The 22,437-nt window shown below is 39.2% G+C and overlaps 1 protein-coding gene across 1 annotated transcript in view; it reads left to right on the top strand.

Moving 5' to 3' along the window:
- CLVS1 (clavesin 1) overlaps positions 1-22,437 on the top strand; it is an 82,188-nt gene that overhangs the window by 29,941 nt on the left and 29,810 nt on the right. Inside the window, exon 3 of the mRNA XM_060775382.2 lies at positions 3,146-3,320. Coding sequence (XP_060631365.1) covers positions 3,146-3,320 — 175 coding nt within the window. The remainder of the gene's footprint in view (positions 1-3,145; positions 3,321-22,437) is intronic.

The following is a 22,437-nucleotide window of genomic DNA, read 5'->3' as shown; positions in this document are numbered from 1 at the left end:
GGAGACCAGGTTTGAATCCCTGCTCTGCCATGAAACCCACTGCTGACCTTGGGCAACTCACGTTCTCAGCTTCAGAGGAAAGCAATGGCAAAGCTTTTCTGAACAAATCTAGACAAGAAAATGCTGCAATAGATTCATTAGATTCATCACCTTATGGTCATCACAGGTTGGAAACAACTTGAAGACACAGAACAAAAAAGCTACAATGGTTCTCTTTGAACCAGTGTAATTCTGGTAATCTCAGTTCAAAAAGAACATTGTAGAATTTGAAAAGGTATAGAAAAGACCTGTCAACAGTATCAAGGGTTTGGCACATTTGTTCCCTGCTGAAAGGAGAAAGCATTTGGAGTGATTTAATTTAGAAAAAGAGAGCAAAGATGAGAGATAAGAAAATGTACCAGTGCCATGGAGCGAAGAGAATAGAGGCACGTCCTTTTTTTCCCAGCCCACTCTCACAGTATTAAGAAATCTGGGTCACCAAATGAAACTACTTGACAATAGATTCAGGTCAGACTAAAAACAGAAGTTTATCACACAATGTATAACTTATTAAAACATGAAATTCATTGTAAAAACAGTGTTGATGAATCTGGTTTAAAAGCTTTGAAGGGGACTAGAGAATTTTATGTGGGGCAGTTAGAGGTAGCTTCCATGTCAGTGGGACAGATGGATGGAGCATTGGAGATGTTTTGATAAACATGGAAAGAAAATCATTTCCCACAACCCCCCAGGCCATGTTCTTCCCTCTGAATTTAGCTGTAGTCCTCACAGTAATGGAGGGAGTGAGGGAGGGAGGAAGCGAGGGAGAGCCCAGCAAATTTCTCAGCAGCACACAGTTTTGCATAATGCAAATTATTATTACTATTACTACTACTACTATTATTATTATATCTGTACCCTGTCCTTCTCACCCCTAGGGAAACTCAGGGTGTCTTACAGACCATGGCAAATTCAAAGCCACATTACATATACAACAATAAATACAACATATCAATTTAAACAGTCAAAATATATTGACGAAGGCTGTCATGGCGGGAATCACTGGGTTGTTGTAGGTTTATTTCAGGCTATATGGCCATGTTCTAGAGGCATTCTCTCCTGACGTTTCGCCTGCATCTATGGCAAGCATCCTCAGAGGTAGTGAGGTCATGGCCAAATAGCCTGAAAAAAACCTACAACAACCCAATCAAAATATAAGTACAATAAGATATAAGTACAATAAAATATAAGTACAATGCAACAGCTTAAAAACATGCATTCAGCCTCAACCAAAGTGAGTTGATGGAATAAAAAGAGGCAAAACAGATAGCAGGCAAGAAGGAGCAACCCCAAGAACGAGGTTACCCACCTGAACTCAAAGCACCAACAGTGGGACAGCAATTGTCTGGGCAGCAGGGTAGTAGGGCCGTGAGACCCCCTGCTTCAGGCTGATGTGACCTGAATGGCAAGGCAGCGGGCCATAGAGGTGCTCCGTGCAGGTGTTGCTATGGCCGGGCAGTGGGCAACGAGGCCGTTGAAGTACTCATGTGGCGAGGCTGTGTGGGGTGTGGAGGAACTCCACCCAGGAGTTGTAAGGCAGCGGGGCTGAAGAGGTGTTGCTATGGCCCACACAGGTTGAGTGGTGGGCCTACTCATGCAGTGAGGCTGTGGGGGGTGTGGAAGTGCCCCATCCAGGAGTCGTATAGCAGCATGGCTGAAGAGGTGTTGCTATGGCCCCATCTAGGTGTTGCTATGGCCCTGCGTAGGTGTTGCTTTACAAAAGTATTTTGTAGTGGCTTGAAACTGAGTGTGCAAGTAAAAACTCACTAGCTTTTAAAAAAGATTTCAAAACTGATATGATGCTTTCATTTCAATATTTATTATTAATTCATTAATTTTCACCAGTTTTTGTTGTTTGTCAAGTTGTTTTTGAGCTACTGCAACATCGGGGGTTTCTTAGCAAGATTTGTTCAGGAGAGGTTTGCCATTGCCTTCCTCAGGGGCGAAGAGAGTGTGACTTACCCAAGATCACTTAGTGGATTTCATGGTCAAGCAGGGATAATTTGGACACTTTTGGAAACTTTTAAAATTTGACAGATGGGATGGCCAGTAGCAGATGGGTAGAGAATGTTTGTGTGAACTAATTGAAAAAAAATGAACAAGTTCCTATGCACACTGCACGTAGAACAATTTGAGCCAACATAAACTTAACAGTATTTCAGTGGAAGACCCTAGGGGCCATTCAGTCCAACCCTCTTTTGCAATGCAGGAGAAACACAAATCAAATCACCCTCAACAGATGACCATCCAGCTATAGAAATAATAATAATAATAATAATAATAATAATAATAATAATAATAGCAACTCCAAGGGCCCCCAGTCCAATATGCTTCTGCCTTGCATTAAAAACACATTCAAAGTGGGCTTGCAGGTCATGGCGGCAGCAGCAAAGAGGCCCCAAATGCTTATTTGTGTCAGGGGGAGAGGCATCTTCCTGCCAAAAATAAAATGTTACGATGGATTTTGTTTACGTGGTGCAATTCTAAATTTGAAAGCATTTTGTTTTGAAGCAATTCCAGACATAATGATACAGTTGATAGTCTATGGGAGTGTGCCACAAAGCAAGCAGTGTAGGCCCTACCTCCGGACCTAACTCCTTCAGGGCCCAAATAAGAGGCTTCATAGCACTGAGTCTCATTTGTCCTAAATCCAGCACTGTGGGGAGGTATGGCATGCTTAACACTTAAAATCTACCTATAGAATATTAGCAAATCAAGAAGCACATCACAGAACAATGCAAGGTGGGATCTGAGGATGAATGGAATCTGAGGATATTTCCATCCACACCATTTCATGATGCTTGAATTTAGGAAAATATTACAAAGGAAAAGATGTTTTCTCCCAGAGTAGGAAAAAACCTACCATAATGATTCATTCTCACATGCAAAGTAAAGATGGTTAAGGATTTATATCCCTGTTTTAGGAGGGTTTATTGGCATGTCTAAATAACAGCATTTTCCTGGCTGTTCAACTGAAGTAGGAAGTGTTACAAAAGTGACAGACTTAAAGCATCTCCAGTTGAAAAAAATCATTTTTTTATTTTGCATTTTCTGTGGCTTGTAGAAAATCACAAAGGTTTCCTTGTCTCTTTTATTCCATCCCCAGGAATTCTTTCGTAGACATTTTACGGGCCATTCTGTTGTCCTTAGAAGTTCTCATTGAAGATCAAGAACTTCAGATAAATGGCTTCATTCTAATTATAGACTGGAGTAATTTCTCCTTCAAGCAAGCCTCCAAATTGACACCTTCTATCCTCCGACTGGCCATTGAAGGCTTACAGGTATGTCAGCAGCATATGATTCTGTAAGAAATTATTTATATTTGTGCACGGAGAGGAGAGAAGAAGAAATACTTGCATAGCTGAGCTTTATTCCATCAGTGTTTCCCCTGTTTGTTTATTTCCTGTTTTCATTGCACTGTTCTTAACACAGGGCCTGTACGACTTACTGCAGCAATTAAGAATAATGTTTAGAGATTTGAAATTTAATCCACATGAGACTTCCTGGGGATTAAAACTTGCAACATCTGTCTGAGGAAACACATGCCACCCCTACGTGGTGCTTATGCATGCATGCTGTGTGGTGGAAAAATAAGCATCCAGTGACACAGCTGAGCGTCAGTCGTGTCTGGAATGCCAAAGGGCCAACTGGTTTGTTTTGTTTTTTTTCAGAGTAAAATTAGTGTGAACAATTACAGTTGGTAGAGATCTGTTGCTCATATCTCTGCTAGGCGATTTATGAACAGATTTTCCTAGAACACTGTAAACTACTGTATATTCTCATGTATGAGTCAGCCTCATGAATAAATGAGCGGGAGATTTGGGGAGGCAAAATTTTGCATTTTGATGTGACCTATGAATAAATTGGGGGCCATTCCATGGAGATGAAAGAGCAGCAATGCTGTTTCAGAGGCCAGTTGACCCCTGGCTGCCATTGCCATATCCCTGTTCTGGCATTAAAAATGCTAGCTGTGGTGCCATGGTGGAGAGAGGGGGTCATTGCATTTCTCCACTCTACTACGAGAAGAGAATCCTTTAATTTAAGAAAGGGTCAGAGGACTTACATGGACCCATGGATAAGGCTCCTGAGGTTGATGGCTCAACTAAAATTTCTAGATTAGTATAAAGCAGTGTTTCTCAATCTGGGGGTCGAAACCCCTGGGGGGGGGGGGATCACCAAAGACCATCAGAAAACACAGTATTTTCTGTTGGTCATGGGAGTTCTGTGTGGGAAGTTTGGCCAAATTCTCTAGTTGGTGGCCTTCAGAATACTCTTTGATTGTAGGTGAACTATAAATCCCAGCAACTACAGCTCCTAAATGTCACAGTCTATTTTTCTCAAACCCCACCAGTGTTCACATTTAGGCATATTAAGTATTTGTGACAAGTTTGGTCCAGATTCATCATTGTTTGAGTCCACTGTGCTCTCTGGATATAGGTGAACTACAACTCTCAAGGTCAATGCCCACCAGACCCTTCCAATATTTTCTGTTGGTCATGGAAGTTCTGTGTGCCAAATTTGGTTCAATTTCAACATTGGTGGAGTTTAGAATGGTCTTTGATAGTAGATTAATTCTAAATCCCAGCAACTGTCCCACATGACAAAATAAATTCTCTCCTGACCCTAACAGTATTCAAATTTGGGCGTATTGGGTATTTGTGCCAAGTTTGGTCCAGTGACTGAAAATGCATTCTGCGCATCAGATATTTACACTTACAATTCATAACAGTAGCAAAATTACAGTTATGAAGTACCAATGAAAATAATGTTATGGCTGGGGTCACCACAATATGAGGAACTGTATTAAAGTGTTGCAGCATCAGGAAGGTTGAGAACCACTGGTATAAAGGGTGTGAGCATGATTGGACCTAATTTCAGATTCTGTCGTGATTCTCACTGCGTGTGTTGAATAGTGTTATACACTAAAAACAACCCTCTGCCCCTTTCTCTCAAAAACATTTGCATTCCCCAGTCTGGTCTGGATTGTTGAGAAACTTTCTTGGGAATGAAAGATTGCAGCAAGAAGGTAGTTCCAAAATGTTGAATTACTGATGAGTGATTTGAAATGTTTGTATAATCCAACTCATCCTTGGTATCTCAGAAATAAATCCAACTGAATACAGTTAGGCATACTCCAAGGTGAACACATAAGATTTCAATCTAAAGCAGCATTCTTTGGAAGCAGGACTGTTTGGTAGAATCTATGTCCAAGGAATCCATTCTGGGTTTTAGTCCAAACTTTAAAGGAGCTATCCCAGGTGAGAAACATGTTTCAGGGATAGGATTCAGTTCTCTGGAGAGTTATTTAACATTTGGGAATAAAAGAAATGGCCTTTATTTGCTAAAAAGTCTGAAGGCTCTGAATATTTGCTAGGCATTCTTCCAGGGATAGGGTGCGACTATGCACAAAAGGACAACCCATCTTGAAATGTGTCTCCTTTTTATGGATTGCATTTGATGCTTTTGGAGCCCTCGGTGGCACAATGGGTTAAACTCTTCTGCCAGCAGGACTGCTGACCAAAAGGTCAGTGGTTCAAATCCAGGGAGTGGGGTGAGCTTCCGTCTGTCAGCTCCAGCTTCTCATGCGTGGACATGAGAGAAGCCTCCCACGGGATGGTAAAACATCAGGGTGTCCCCTGGGAAATGTCCTTGCAGACATCCAATTCTCTCACACCAGAAGTAACTTGTAGTTTCTCATGTCTCTCCTGACGCAAACACTTTTGGCGGTTTCTAGGTTTTGGGGTGTGGGGAGGGCTTTGTACTTTAAAATTTGATCTAAAATCCAGAATAGATGCAATGATGGTGAAATTCTCCAGCTACCATTGTTTGGAAGCATTTCTGAAGCCCTCAGCCCTTTGCATCATTGAAAGAAGGTCAGCTTGACATACTCCCCAGACACTTGAGCAGTCTGCTTCTAGCAGCTGTTGAGATGTAAGGTAAAGTGGAGTATTCTCTGAACTGTCAAGGAGAACTTTGAAAAGAGACTAGGGATCTATTGTTTGCATATAAAATAAAGGAGTTGGAACAGACTTTGCTTATAACAAGAGAAAGCCCGTCTTGGATATCTGTCTGCAATTTTCCCCAAACAGAACTGGAGTGAAGAAAAAGGAGGGGGAAGAATGTAGATTTTTGTTATCTGGATAAATTATTTGCTGTTTCCAGGACGAAAATGTCTGAAATATAATTAGAGTTTTAAACCCCACGGAATTTTAATTGTTTATCTGTAACAGCTGCTCTAGGGATTATTAACCTTTCCCTGGTGTAAGTGTTTCCTAAACCTGGGTGTTTCCTAAACCTAGTGGTTACCTTGCCTGGCCTGCTCCCAGTGACATCTGCAAGTTTACCTGGCGTTATAACTGTATATGTATATTTTCATACCTTGCTAAGAGGAGGCCTTGGTACCTCCTGCTGCAATGTTCAAGTTAAATGGTGTAAAGTAGAAATTAGATTTCGAAACAGTTTTAGAATTCCCACTTGTATCCCGTCCTATCTTGACCTCCGCAGAGGGACTCAGGGCAGCTATCAACCGGCACACCATGGTGCCCACAATCAAAAGCATAAATATACAATTTAAATAAAAACAATATAAAAACAGTATATTATAAGAAGTATAAAACATTCAAACAGTCATCAATTTAAGTCATCGTCCTAAACTCATAACTCAAAAACCACTGGATGAATTGGCATGAAATTTGGGCACAATACATCTCTCAGGCCAACAAGTGACCATCACTCATAAAAACACTGAAAAACACAGCGGGACTTAAAAAGCCAAAAAAGCAAAAAGGTGCTACAGCACATGTGCAAAACGACTCCCCCGGCAAAAAAACACACAATAGTCTATCTACACTCTCTTCCAGACTACGGCTCCCAGCATCCCCTATACCAGGCTCTTTGGGAGAGGAGGATGATCCAAATGCACTGCTTCCAAGCTGCAAGCTTTCTTCTCCTTGGATTTCTTTGAGAGCATCCCAAACCCTGCATATTTCCAATTCAATTCCTGGACTGCAACTCCCAGCAATCCTCCAGATAGATTAGATAAATAGATTATATAGAGATAGGCTAAGTAGACCGATTGATCAGGAGGACTGCTGGGAGTTGTAGTCCAAGAATAGGTACAGGAAGGGAGAAAGAGGAAGGGAAAGAAAAAGGGGGGAGGAAGGGAAGAGGAAGAGAAGGAAGGAAGGAGAGAATGAAAGAAAAAAGGGAAGGAAGGAAGAAGAGAAAGAAAGGAGGAGAGAAAGAGGGAAGGAAGGTTGGCCACAGCAACACATGGCAGGTACAGCTAGTTTAACATAAGTGTTAAACAGAATGTTGGTGAACCTCTCTCTTAAAGACCCAAGTGAACTGAGTACTCACCCATCCATAAAGCACAGCATACATGGGTATCAAAAGGAAAAATGTTAATACTATCTTCTATATACACAAGAACAGGTAATCCCGAGTAAATTGTCCTTGTTTTGGGGAAATCCTTCTTCAGGTTGCTGCAATGCCTCAGCTAAAGCTCAAAATAGCCAAGGGGTTGCCAGGTGCAACGTCATGTCTCTGCCTGCTAGTCAGTTGCAGGTGTTCACCTGATCTTATTCTAACTGCTCTTGAGCAGTGAAGGAGAAAGGAGCAATCTTACACAGCTCCTCCCCACCCCCCCCACCCCCCCGAATTCAGGAGCAGCCAGAAGGAACCTGGGTATGAAGCCCGGGCCAAATATCAGCTAGGGACTTCATCACACTTAATAAAATCAGCATTTCTAGACATTTAAGGAATGGTTACTGATTATGCCTATTACATGACACAAGCTTGTACAATGGGTTCCAGGTATTTCACTGTTTCTTAAGTGTGGGTTTTTTTCCTATGCTTCCTAAGTCAATTTAAAAGTACTTCTACCATAACAAACACAGAGGATTTCTTCAAGTAAAAGAAAACGGGGGAGGAAAATATCTCCCATGTGATGGGAAGGCAAAGTGATAATTTGAAAAGAAAGCTGAACAAAGGAAAACATGGGATGGGGGTAGGAAAATCATTCGTTAATTTCCCAAATGGAGCATTGTGAAGCTTAAGGGAAAAACAATCCCCAACACTTTACTTATTGTGTGGGATGAAGTTCTAGGAAGCTGAAGTACCTCAGGTAGTCCCTTCAGCTGTTATTTCAGGCTGGTAGAAGTTTCTAGGCAGAGGAAAACCCTTTGCCACTTTCACAGGTATGTGGACCTACCTCTGGTTCCTTTGCATGGGTGAGACCATTCAATATATTTTAGCAGTTATCTATTGCTCATAACTTGGGAAAGTTACCTTTTAGACTACAACACCCAGAATACCACCAGCTAGCAGGAGGATAGTAGGAATTATAATTCCAAAATTAAAAAATTGTAAGCACTATTAGTACATTTGGTTCTTTAGGGTCCACACAGCTTCATTGGATGTTATTGATAGAGGCAGGTGGCTCCACCATAATGTTCACCTAATCTGATAATTCCATCAGCAATAATCTAGCCAGGATGCCAGAAGGCTCCTGCTCCAGTTGTTCCAGGTTCTATCTTAGCATTAGGCAGAATGAAAATATGCCCCAGGAAGCATGTTCTCAGGGCTGTAGCAATGTTCTCCCATCACCCTCTCTGTTGGAGGACAGATATGTGTACCACAGAAGCAATTCCACATCTTCTGAACTGGCCTTCTGCTCTCTAGTGCTGTGCACTGGGTGTCCTAAAATACTATCATTTGAAGCAAATTTAAACCTAGAAAGTCTGTTCAGCCCAGGTATTATGAACAGTAATTCTAATTTAGTGGTATTAGGATGCTTTCTTCACTAGCACATCTGGAGGGTTGTGTGTGGGAAAGAAATCTGGGGGATGGATATTCACCCGATGATATTATTTCAAAAAGATGTAAAGTTGCACTCATAAATACACCTCAATAAAGAATAAAAATTATGTTGTACTTGCTTCAGAATAAATATACTATTGCATATCATGTTACCCATTTGCAGACATAACTGGCAATGTATCCATCAAATATGGTTGAACAAAAACATCCATCAGCCCCTGTTGGCATAGTCAATAGAGAGGAGTGCTTGAAATTGACAACATCTAGAGAGCTGGTCACATTTTTTTCCTGGCAATTTGGTAAGTCTTCAAGAAGATTTTGGTTCATAAAGAAGGTGTAGGTGTAGGCCCTTCCAGCGTGGCTAGGTGAGCAGATTGCATTTGTCCCTACACTTTAGAAGGGCATCTGGTTGTCATAGATATTATACACACTGCACCCCTCTATTTTATTGCTTACAATAAATATAGTTTCCTAGTGATTATTAGATTATCACACCTGACAGCATATTAAATACATATATTAACTTTCTTTTTGCCCTTCTCTTTTCTTTTTATCACTTTATTTTCCCAAATCTGTACGTAATGTAATTATTGTGTAAATAATTATAGAATCATTCAAGAGAATCTGTGTTTTTGTGTTGAAGCCATAACTCACCAGGATCTTATTATAGATCAGATCTGCACAACCTGCACCCACCCCCACCCCCAGGTGTTTTGGATTTCAGCTCCTGGAATTCCCGATTATTGGACCAGCTGACTAGGACTTCTGGGAATTGGAGACCCAAACCCAAATTGGAGACCCAAACATCTGGAGGGCTGCAGGTTGTGATGGGCTGTTTGGGATTCATCCTTATTGAAGGGCTTTGTGGTTGACATTCAAGAGCCAATCCAACTCTAAGGATGAAGGTCCAACTAATCGATACAGAGAAATGTAATTAAATCACAAGAAACACACCACTTTAATTTCAACTGTCTGGTGCTATGGAACCATCAGCATTGTTTAAGAGGCTACATTACCATTCCCATAAATCATTAGCATTGAGCCAAAGCAATTAAAGTGGTGTCAAACTGCATTCATTCTACAGTGCACATGCACCCATAATCTGCATATGTAGATGAAGGAGGTGGTATAGTGGGATTTATATTTCACACTGTGTCTAGAGAACCACTGTGTTTTCTTTTGTTAAGGTGACTCTTCCATAGAAAACCAGCTCATTGGGAATTAAGATTCATGATTCTGCTGTGCTCATTTTCCATTTGCAGGGAGCTCTTTTTACATGAAAGCATATAAAAATGATATGTTTCCCCTGCAGATTGAAGTGGTGCAGCCTATTCAACCAGCTCACTTTTACCCATTCTTGCGACATGTGGATGTTCTGATGTCCACAGCTTTCAAAGTATGGCAAATATTTTTAGGATTACAAGGAATATGCTTCAGATTTTAATTTGGGGCAGAGGAGGGCCAACATTTTTACCTCAGCTCTCAGCAGTTTGTGAAAAACTGTTTTGAAGAAGCTATGAAAATGATGAATTTTCCAAATGATACAAGAACTGCAGTCATGTGCCTCCTCCTAGGAAAGGCAGCACTTCACAATGCAGTGGTGGGTGCCATTTACAACTTATACAACATTTGAATTATGCAAATATTCTTCACAGAAATATCTTAAATATTAATAAGCTTTCTGCCAGAAGACAGTGCTTGAAGGAAATCTATGGTAGTTAAGTTTTGCCAGCGGCTCAGGGAAACATGTTGCTATGTGTATTTTATTGCGATTGCTGTCACATTCTCAACATAAAATTGCAGTGCTAAATGTTAACTCTTAAACACTTATTTCTAAATGGTTGTTGCCTTTAAAGGGATTCCCTTTATATCATCTGCCAGAACAGATATGGCATTTGTATCGGTGCATATAGAATTCTTGTAATTAAAAAATATAACTGATTATACATCATCATCAAGAAGTGTTGTTTTATACCTTCATGTACTTATTGTATTCTGTGTTATCGCACTATTCGATGCTTTGGGGGCCGCCCCAAGTCCCTTCAGGGAGGTGGTGGCGGGATACAAATTAAGTTGTTGTTGTTGTTGTTGTTGTTGTTATTCTCTTAGTAAAATCTCACCAAACAGTAAATCAACTTAGAAGAGGAGAAATATATTTGCAAAAATTCTAAATTTGAAAAAGCTCCCTTTCTGGATTATGTCATCCCAAATTCATTCTTGACAGTTAACTTTTCCAAACTTTACACAGTTACATGGACATGGTTGCGAGAAAAGGCAGTTTTGTATCATCAGTCTATGGCTTGTAACATTTAGGTATTTTTAAAGTAACAAAATGGGAAAGTTAAATTATATTTTAATAACTACAGCTATGTGGCAAGTACTTTGTGGCCTTGGTTCTAGAACTGTAGCTAATTCAATTTTAAAATAATTTTCCAGGGCCTCAATATTCTTCTGATTCTAGCATTTACGAATAGAGCACACCCTTATTTGGTTCCAAAATACTACAAAATTGTTCGCCTCAGTGGCTGAGATAGCGACTCCTTTGTTTTCAAATGGTTCGGTGTAAATAAACTGCTTCCTCCACAGTTTTATTAAAAACATTGCATACAAATTTATTTTTTATACACCCACACATAAGTGTGTTTAGACTTGAATACCATGTCCAAGACATCTCGTGATGTATATTGAAATATTCCACAATCCAAAAAAAATCCTAAATCCAAAACACTTTCTGGTTCCAGTCATTTCTGATAAGAGATATTCACCCTGTATCACATTTCAAATCAAAGAGTAGTTAAACCCTTTCAACACCCCATCTGGAGTAGAGTGGTTTGATTGTTGGACTACAGCTGTGGATACCAGAGTTCACATCCCCTCTTGGCCATAGACATCTACTAGGCAACATTGGGCAAGTCACACTTTCTCACTTTTACAGAAAGGGAGAGGAAAATGCCCTCTGAACAAACCTTGCCAAGAAAATCCCATTACGGACATGATCTGCTGTGGACAAAAAAAGGAACACACCTCCCCTCCCCCCCCAATCCCCAATACTTTTAATATTATAATATAACATGCTGATCAATAACAACTCTCAGATGTACCCTTGAAAACCTACAATAAAATTATATTTTTTTTAAAAAAGGAACACGCCTATTGGGCAAGAGAGAAAGGTGCTGGCTATGTGTGAGCCAGAAAGATACAACCCAAAATGTAGAATGGGGCAGGGGTGGAAAGAGGGCATTGTTACAGGGACATGATAATCACAGGATATATAATAATAATAATAACAACAACAACAACAACAACAATAACAATAATAGTTTATATCCCACCACCATCTCCCCAAAGGGAATTGGGGCGGCTTACAAAACACTCCAGGGTTCATATATAACACACAACTGGTAAAAACAGTACAAAACTATAAAACAAGTCACATAAAAATATAGCCCCCTGTCAACACATGTTAAAATCAAAACAATACAATTTTAAAACAACAGTAGATAAAACTAACTGCCATCAATTTACAGGTGCCAATTGTCAGTGTCATATGGGCCCATTCAGGCTACTCAAGGTTAAAGGCCTGCCTGAACACCCATGTTTTCAGGTTGGGATGGAAGGATTGAAGGGTGGGGGCTAATCTAATCTCTTTGGGGAAGGTATTCCAGATCTGGGGGGCCACCAGAGAGAAGGCCCTCTCTCTTGTTCCCACCAACCGCGCTTGAGATGGTGGTGGGATCGAGAGAAGGGCCTTCCCTTTTGATCTCAGAGCCTGTGCCGGTTTGTAGAAAGAAATACAGTCTACAAGACAGGTGGGACCCGAAATGTATAGGAATTTATAGGTAATAACCTGCACCTTGAATTGAGCCCAGAAACTTGTTGGAAGTCAGTAGAGCTGCTTCAGCTGGAGCATGGTATGTTCCCTGTAGCTAGCTCCAGTTAGTAATCTGGCAGCTGACTTTTGTACTAGCTGCAGTTTCTGAACTGTCTTCAAAGGCAGGGATTATAGAAGAAGGGAATTAAGTGAGGAAAGAAGGGAAGGGGATCCATCACAAGCATACTTCAAGGATTTATAGTACAAAACTAATTTGCCAAGATGTTAAAGAACCAACTAAATAAACACTAAGCTATCTGAAATGGTGTATATATATGTGACAGCTTTTCAGCTAAGGGATGCTGAATATTATTTAGGACTGCCTTGACCAAACTTCATGCAGACCTTGGACGCCCTGGATGGAGGAGGTCCCTTACCCCTTCCTTGGCTGTTCTGCTAGTACAACTGTTCTGCTGAGAGATCCCTCTGTAGGTAAATCTCTGAGATCAGCTGGCCGAGGCAGAAGGGGTTTTTACTGGCAGAAGGGGATTTCTGGCAGATGAGGTTTGTGTCTAAATCCTGACCCACCAGCAAACATATCATTAAAGTAAAATTGTACTGGGAGGGAGCATTAATACCGGAAGAGTCTTCTGGTTTCAGTTATGTGGCTAATTTGTGCATTAGCTTTTTATCTGTAGCATACAAATACCACATTTGCAGATTTAACTTTTGCAGATTTGATTATTTGTGGATTTGATTAATTTGTTCTCTTTAGAAATCTCTAGGCCCCTCCAGCACAACCTCAGCCAGAATTTGACCACTAGAGAATCCTAAATAGGTGTTCTTTCAGGTTAAAAAGATAGCACTTTTTCTATAATGGCTTTTCCACTATTTGGGGAGCCCTAACCATTGCAAGTGTGGAGGCCCCACTGTATGTATGTTGGGTCTCTAGGGTCAGTCCTACTAGTAATCAAACCAAGGTAGTTATCCCAAGCAGCAGATGTGGAGAGATGGCACGAGGATGTTGGAGCCATGCAGCCTGTTGTTCACACCCTAAAATACTCTGGTGCCTTCAGAAAAAGAGATATGTTGTTGTGAAAAAACTGTGAACCAGGTTGCTGAAAATGGTCCCTTAAACATTTTCAACAATCTGGTTCACAGTTTTTTAAAGTTAAACTGGTTATTTTTTAAGAGACAAAATGTAGACCATACTAAGCATTGGTTTGTTAGCCTTCTATAACCCAGCCCCAGTCAAACCAACCACTATCATGATTTTTTTAATGAATCAAATTACCAGCAAGACCAATACAGTAAATGAGACTGCTCTGGATCCCATCAAGCAAGGAAATCCAGGTGAAAGCCACCATGCAAGCTCAAAAGAAAATCACATTTTTCCTTAGATTCTACCTCAATCATACATAAAAGGTCCTTACCATTCTTTGATTAATTTAGGAGAGAAAGGGAACCACTAGTTTAAAGCCATAGTTATGGTTGTAAGCAAGTAAATGCTAGACCTCAGACCTCTTCCAAGGAACACAAGCACATTTACAGTCCTGCAGTCACCTGAACTCCAAGCTTAATTAAGGATGAAAACTATACCATCACAATTAATGACCTTCCAATCTGGGGTGTTTGGTATTTTCCCCTGGCTTTAAATAAACTCCCCAAAGTCCTGGGTCTATTTAGAAAGAGTTTAGCACCTGGTTTAACATCTGAAATGGATTCACTAGCTCATTAGAATATTATAATCATAGAACCATAGAGTTGGAAGAGACCACAAAGGCCATCCAGTCCAACCCTCTACTACACAGGAGAATACAATTCAAGAACACCTGACATGTGTCCATCCAGGCAAATTCAGCAGAATGGTAGCCAGCCACCAGCTATGATCATTTCAAATTTAGTTAGCCTTGTTTAGGATATTATTGAGCTTTCTCATAAGGAAAAGTGATCGAGAATTGGAACAGACACTAAGGGGGAAAATTTATTTGTAAAGACTGCAGTGCTGTGTCCTATCTGACACTTTGAAAAATCTGTGTGGCTTTTCTGATATTCTACCTCACTCGTGATGGGTGACATATGGAGTAGGATTGTGGTGCAATTATTCTGTAGTGTTTACCTATGCCAAATTAAAGCACCAAAAGGGTATGTTAATGTGCTTATATGCTCATTTTCTGAATTATCATGGGAAGGTGCTGATTTGTGACCTGAATTTCCTTACTTTAGATTTTACATGACCATACTTGTAAATTTTAGAGGTATAGCTCTAACTATCAGTTTTATATATTTTTTGAATTATTGTGTTTTGAGAATAAAATATTTGAGTCAGAACTTTAGAATTATGTCAAATGAGAAGAGAAGACATTGTAATGGGATTTTGGCAGCACACGTTCACAAACCTTTTCTCAAATTTTACTCTATTTACCAGCTTAGTCAACATTATTGTCATTGAATAAGAGCAGCTTAGAGTTTATGACCGTTAAAGTTAAGGATTATGCTGAAACCTACTTTTTTCTTCAAGCTACATGTTATTTTTGTTTACTCATAAATCCCCTAGCAGCCAGAATTTCATTTCTTATCTATAGCTGTAATATTTTAAATATGTTTCCATAATTTGCCTTTGGCAGCAATAAACAACATGGAAGTCGACATATTTTACCTGCTCTTCCTTGTGCAACATTATTTTGAAACATTGATAGTCAAGATAGTAACCCACCCCCCCCCCCCCCAAATGTTTTGAACTATAGTTCCTGTCTGCTGCAGCTAGCATAGTCAAGGCTACAGGAGGTATCATTCAAAACTTCCAAGGAATGCCACATGTTTCTAGAGAAAAATGATGGCAAAGCTATATTAAAATGATATTAGAATTAAGTATATATGGAAAGGATATCACCAAGTAAAATACTCATACACTCTCCCCCTCGCTATTCCACTTAAGTTCTGTGTTGCTTACTTGTTATGGGCTTGAAGTCAGTTCTTAGTCCAGGAATTTCTTTTTAAGGCATATGAAGGGAAGGGGCTGATTGTAAGATTTGGGATATTGTAATACAAACAAGCACTTTTCTGAGCTCTGTTTAAAATGAAACAAATGGGCTATTTTTAAAGTTCCCTTATTTTTTTTTTTTGGAAGAATAGATATATTGTAAAAGTAGATGATTAATCAAAGGATACCTGTAACACAGAATGTGGATTCTGATACAGGTGAAACTCAGTTTATGTACCAGTCTCTCAATGTAAACTGAGATTCATATAAGTTCTATGGGAACTTATCAGAGATCTGGGAACGCATTCCAATGAAGTGGACATAGCTGCAGACTTAGTGATTTTAGTTAACCCACTACCCACTTTAAAATATTAAAAATTATAAAACATAAAAGATCACATTTTTAGTTGGAGAAATATACAAGTATTTTCTAAAAGGAGCAGAAGAAGCAGGAACTTATGAGGTCTGGCAATGGTGACTGGAAGAGTCTTACTGACTGTCTTGCTCCATGAAGACCCTCACTGTTTACCCCCAGTTAAGCCCTTTTTGGTTATAGGATTAATATTTTATGTACAGTTTCTGGGGAGTCAGTCTAGACAGTCTCTTTGCATTTGAAGCCTCAGTCGCCCTGCCCCTTTAAGAATCCCCTCAGGGGCAGACCCTCAGGCAAGGCACTTCTGGTTCTTGGGAGGGTCAGCCTTTTTGTGATTGTATGATGAAGAGAGAGGAAGGCTGGAAGGTCTTCAAATAGCACAGCCAGTCAGAGCTATATTCATGTCCAGTCAGAGCTGTATTCAAGTCAAGTCCTAAATATTGAGACCATCTTAGAGACAGTTGAACACCATACAAGAAAGAGACAATAAAAAATGAAGATTCAAAAGCCTCAGTTCAGACAGAACTGTGTCTATCTCTCAAAGACTTTACCTCTCCTCAGAAAAGATTTTGTAGTGAGACTCAGGAGAAGTCTAAAATGGCTATCAGTTAATAAATTCTTGTTTGATTCAACTATATAGTCTCCTATTTGTTCCCTGCGCAGCCAGTTCATCTTCCAAGTAGTTAAGATAGTGTGGGGGCAGAACAGTGATGGAGTCTAAAACTATGCCTGACTCACTTCATCTCATATTCATGAGCATGCTGTCTATGTGTTTGGGAGTCAATTGCCTTTATATATTATGGGTTGTCAACAGAATGTGTTGGTTCTGTTATTTGTTTTAAATAGATAATAGCTTTTTTGGGGGAAAAACCCCATTGATCCTGTAAATATAGATCTGTGTAGAGAGCCACAGGACATTTTTCAGCTCAGTGTCCTTTCTTTTCTTTTCGCTTGGCTACTGATACAAATGGGGCTGATTCTGTACATGCTATATATGTTGAAACTATTGTTTTAAATGAGCAATGAGTCTCAATAAATAAAATTTCCCATACAAAGTGATCCACAAAATAAATATAGAACATCGAAAATAACCCCAACCTTAGCTTTAACATACTTGTAGCATTTTATGATATCACTAGTTGTCCCCTGACACGCGTTGCTGTGGCCCAGTCTGTGAATATTTCTTATGTGTGTGTATATATGTGTATATGAGTGTTTGCATATATATGTGTGGTTTTGCACATGCCTTGTAATGTTTTTTTTTTTACTTTTTATGTCTTGTCTGCTGTGTTTTTCAGTGTTTTATGTTTGATGGTCACTCGTTGGCCTGATAGGTGTATTGTGTCCAAATCTGGTGTCAATTTGTCCAGTGGTTTTTAAGTTATGCTAATCCCACAAACGAACATTACATTTTTATTTATATAGATAATGTTTTAATTGAAAAAGGATTACAAAACATTTCAAATTATAGCTCAAATCACCATGATTGCCATTATTATTATTATTATCATCATAATTATTAACTTAATTTTTATTATACCTTTTCCTAATATAGGAACTCAAGATGGTCTATAATGTAAACTTACAAGAAAAAGTTCCATTAAACATAGCTGGACTTACTTCCAAATAAACATGCACAGCTTTGGCTCAAAAAGCTAATGGGTATAATGGCTGAATCCTGAAATTCCTAGTGATCAAAAGACTAGTTAGTTCAGATTTCTGTCACAAACATGGGTCATCTGTCCCTAAGTTGACTGGGATTTACAATTGGATGACAATTCTGGTTGTGATTTTATGTCATAAAAAGGAAAATGGAGCAAATCTAACAGCAGAAGAGAGAAGAACATGGGGATTAAAGGATGTAAGGAATACAAGGCAAAAATAAAAGGTTGTCAATCAGTTGTGGGCAATGAGTATTCTTCACTGGTGCAGGAAAAATTATAGCTGCTTTACCTTGACAAATAGATAGCCAATTGCTTTGTGTTTAGTACTTAAGCCTGTGCTAGAGATGTGGGCTCTACCCCTGCTCCCTTTTAGTTTGCTCTTGTTGTGAAAGACAAGAGGTCTCTCCACAGCATCCATCTTCTCTAGTTAAATGGGGACTTCTTATCTAGAGAGCCTGCCTTTCCTTTGTTGGCTCTTTGGGGAATGGCTGGAGCTGTAGACCCTTCCTGGTCTGACTCCTCTGTATTGGATTCCTCAGATGCATAAGTTACAACAATAAAGATAAAGTGGAGAAATAGGGCTATTGTGTATTTTGTCTTCAGTTCACTGGAGGAAAGGAGGGATATAATAATCAAAAATATAATCCACACCATAATTTGAAGCTGTCAAGATTTTAGTCCTGTACCAACATGCCTGGAAATAAAGCTCATGAAAATAAACAAGAGTTACTTATAAGCAGATCGGCATAGTGTTGTAGTGTTAACTCAGACTGATTTGCATTTAAATGTAATGTCTGTTTCTCTGTGATATTTAGGATTACCAGAATGAAAATGGGAGATGGCTCCATGGTTGGATAGAAGAGCTCATTTTGGCAGGCTTTGCTTATAACCTGGTTATGTAACAAGAAAACCCAGCTGAAATATCCTTTTCATTAAAGGTATAGAAAACCTCACCAATTTTCACTCTGGCAATCTTAGTGTTACCTGTCCAATATGACCTCGGTGGTTTGGCAGCCCACATGTATCTCTCTTTTGAACTTCAGGCAATCCATGATAAGTCTTCAATGTTGTTTTTCTACTTCAGTAGATGATTATCCTGTTCTTTCCAAGGCTGAACCAGAATGTAGGTGGCATTTATAATATACTTCCCTATTACATTTGTTTCCCTAGAGACAGAGATCAAAAAAGAAACAAAACAAGAGGGTTACATTCTTCAAGAGTATCTTCTATTCTTTTTTCACCAAAGTACTCCTGAAATGATGGAGGCATTAGAGTCCCTTAATATTTCAATGCGTTGTATACAAATAACAATGGTCTGTCATTATAAGGATATACTTAAGAAAGCTTTGTAGTCTGGGGGTGGCAAGGAGCAGTCTCCATGTCTTCTGTTGTAATAGCAGTGACTTAAGAAGTGACTGCCAAGATAGCAGCATAATCAGCCTTGTTTGTCACTTCTCAAATATTTTGTCTATCAAATGGATATAATTTAAAAATAGAGCAGTAGAAGCATAATGACAAACTTCACTGTGAAACAAAAATAGATAAATACACCTGTGAAAAATAAAATGTGCAATGTGGCAACAGGTTACTGTGAACATCAGGAGAGATACCTTAATTTCATGTCTTGCCTTGTAACTGATATGATGTCTGTGAAAGGAACTGCTGTTCAAAAATGCTTAGTTCATATCTGAGCTGTTTGTGGTTCAGTGATGTCTTAGAAGGAGGAATAACACAAGGGTCCTTTCATGCTACACAATTATAGCGGTATGATTCCCCTTCAACTGCCATAGTTCTATTCCATGCATTTCTTAGATTTACAGCTGAAAGACATTGAGAGCCCACTCCTACTGCATTGGTTGAATCAGGCATGGGCAAACTTTGGCCCTCCAGGTGTTTTGAACTTCAACTCCCACAATTCCTAACAGCATACCAAACATCTAAACCTTAGAAAAAACTTAGTGATGATAAGATTTGCTCAACAGTGGAATACACTGCCTCCGAGGGTGATGGAGTGTCTTTCTTTGGAAGATTTTCAACAGAGATTGGATAGTCATCTCCTTTCTTATGTTTTCCTGCTCCTGAATGTAATCTAGATATTAAAGAAGTTGTCCAAGATATTGAACTTATTTTGGGAATAGAGTTTAGAATCCTTAGATTATGAACTGAAAGCCAGTGAAGGTTTGCCTTTCCACTCACTCAGCCGTCATGTGCCACCATTCCCTCTCAATATGAAAAGGAAGGTAAGTGAGGAAAACTGATTTGATTGCCCAAAGTATAAAATCAAAAACATCAGTTCATCTCATCATTCATTGCAATGTAATTTCCATCCCCCACCCAAAGAATGAGTCACCCTGCTCAATTGCATCAACTTCATGCTTCTTTGACTGCACACAGTACTTTGGTGAAGGATTAAGGTCACTGCATATGCTAGCCAATAGCCCCAAAGTGATTCAGGGACCAAACAACCAGAAAGTATCTATTTCATGCTTATCAAAATCATTCACTCCACTTTTTTTGCCTTCAACTCTCAAAACTCAAAGTACAATGCTGTCTTCTTTGACTGATAGCTTTGCTGATACATTGTAATACAAATAGCAAGGTTGTGCCATAAGTTGAGGAAGCTGTAGTGAAGATGGAGCATAGCAGGATATGCCAGTCAGCATTTTGAATGTGAATATTCCATTGGGGAGAAGGTGAATATTCCAAGGTGGAGAGGTCTAAATTGACCCTTCCATACTAGGACAGCCCCACCTCATAGGGCTGCATCAATCTCCACAATGATGTGGGTGCACTCAGATGGAATTGACATGATATGGCTGACTCTTATATGTGTAAGTTTGCTTGAAGGTGTCTGTATTGAAGCAATACCTATCCTCACCCATGTAAAGCTGGATGCCTTCAGAAGTAAGTAATACTATCATAAATGGGACATATAACTTCTCATGTGAAGAGGATCTAAGGATCTTGGTAGACCACAAACTAAGAATGAGTCAATAGTATGATGCAGCAACCAAAAAAAGTAAATGCAATTCTGCATCAAGGAAAATATTAGTGCCACTCTATTGTGCTTTGATCAGACCTCATCTGGAATGCTTGAATAATTCTGGACATTGAAATTTAAGAATATTGGCAAGATGGAACATGACCTGAAGGTCAGGAAACTAAGCCTCATGAGGGACATCTCAGAAAGCTGGGTATGCCATCTTGGAGAAAAGAAAGCCAAGAGGTGATGTTGTAGTGATCTTTAAATATATGAAGTGATGTTATTTAGAAGATTATGCCATTAATCTCCATTTGGAAGAATGACAGGTTATACATCCAATACATCCATCCATCTTGTTTGCTGCTGTTCCAGAAACTAGAACATGGCCAAATGGATTCAGATTAGGAAAAAAAAATCCCACCTAAACATTAGAAAGTACTTTATTTCACTGTAAGGAGTACTTTACAATGGAATAAATATTTTGGAGTATGATAGACTGTCCATCTTCAGTAGTCTTTAAGCAGAGGTTAGATGGGCATCTTTCAGGAGTAGACCACAAACTAAGAATGAGTCAATAGTGTGATGTTTGTGGTCTTCTAAATGACATATCTTCCAATGTTTGAATGTGTATTCTTATATGGCAGGCGTTGGACTACATGGCCCTTGTGCTTCCTTCCATCTCTAAGATTCTATGATTCTATTATCCAATAGTTTTAATTGATATGCATAGGTAATGAAAAATAAGTTCCATACTTAAATGCCAATTAAATGTAAACAGAGGGATGTGGGAATAAGCAAATAATGTATATTTAATCCCTGCTTCTTGCCTTAGAAACATCTTGATTACTACATATAAAAAGGCTGAGCTGCTATATATATAAACAAACATTTTGAAATAATTGAAACAATCCATCAAATGGGATTCAACTTAACCACATATTTCCATTCTCCTGTTTGAAGTCTGCCTAGCCCTCCAGATCTCCCATAGGTGACTCTAATGCATTATGGAGAAAAGCAGATGTAATGAATAGACCTCTGAATGTCGTCCATCACTGCAACTTTCCTATGCAATTTGTTACATTCACCATGAAATATTGGCATTATATAGATCAAGGACGTTTATGTATACCTTGATTCTTAATATGAAAGCACGGTTGAATTAATGTGGGAGATATTAGATCAGAGCAAACTTTTCATTTGTCCCTGAGGTTGTTTGGCATTTGCAATGCACCACTGCATGAAAATTCCGATAGTGATTTATGACAGAGGAAAGAAAATGGAGCAAATCTAACAGCGAAGGAGAGAAGAACATGGAGATTGAAGGATGCAAGGAATACAAGGCAACATTTTCGTTAAGCATAGTCTTCATGACATATGTGCAGTCCCACCTATGACTTCTAGTCTATGGACAGATGCTTGATACTGGAGATGTAAGATTCCCAGAAATGGTAAAAAGAGGTGTGTTTTTTTCCCATTTTCATTGGATGGGGGATGAAAAAATGTGATATTGCCATCTTTTCTAGATTGAAATTCTTTTGGTTACTTTTGGAAAATGAAATGTGTTATAGGTTGAATTTCCCCTATCAAATATACTTGGGACCAGAGGTTTTTTAGCGCTGCAGGCTCTGAAAATGTTGATAAGTTCCACCTGACAAGAAAAGGGTGGCACAGAGTGGTGTTATTTATTTTGTGTCAAAAACATTGCATGCATAAGTATAAAACTGGTAAAAACAGAAGGAGCACAAATGGCTAAATAATTTTTGA

Source organism: Anolis sagrei, chromosome 4 (genome assembly GCF_037176765.1).
Source record: "Anolis sagrei isolate rAnoSag1 chromosome 4, rAnoSag1.mat, whole genome shotgun sequence".
Taxonomy (NCBI): Eukaryota; Metazoa; Chordata; class Lepidosauria; order Squamata; family Dactyloidae; genus Anolis; species Anolis sagrei.
The sequence above is the reverse complement of the archived record's forward strand: the minus strand, read 5'-3'. Positions and strand labels throughout refer to the sequence as shown.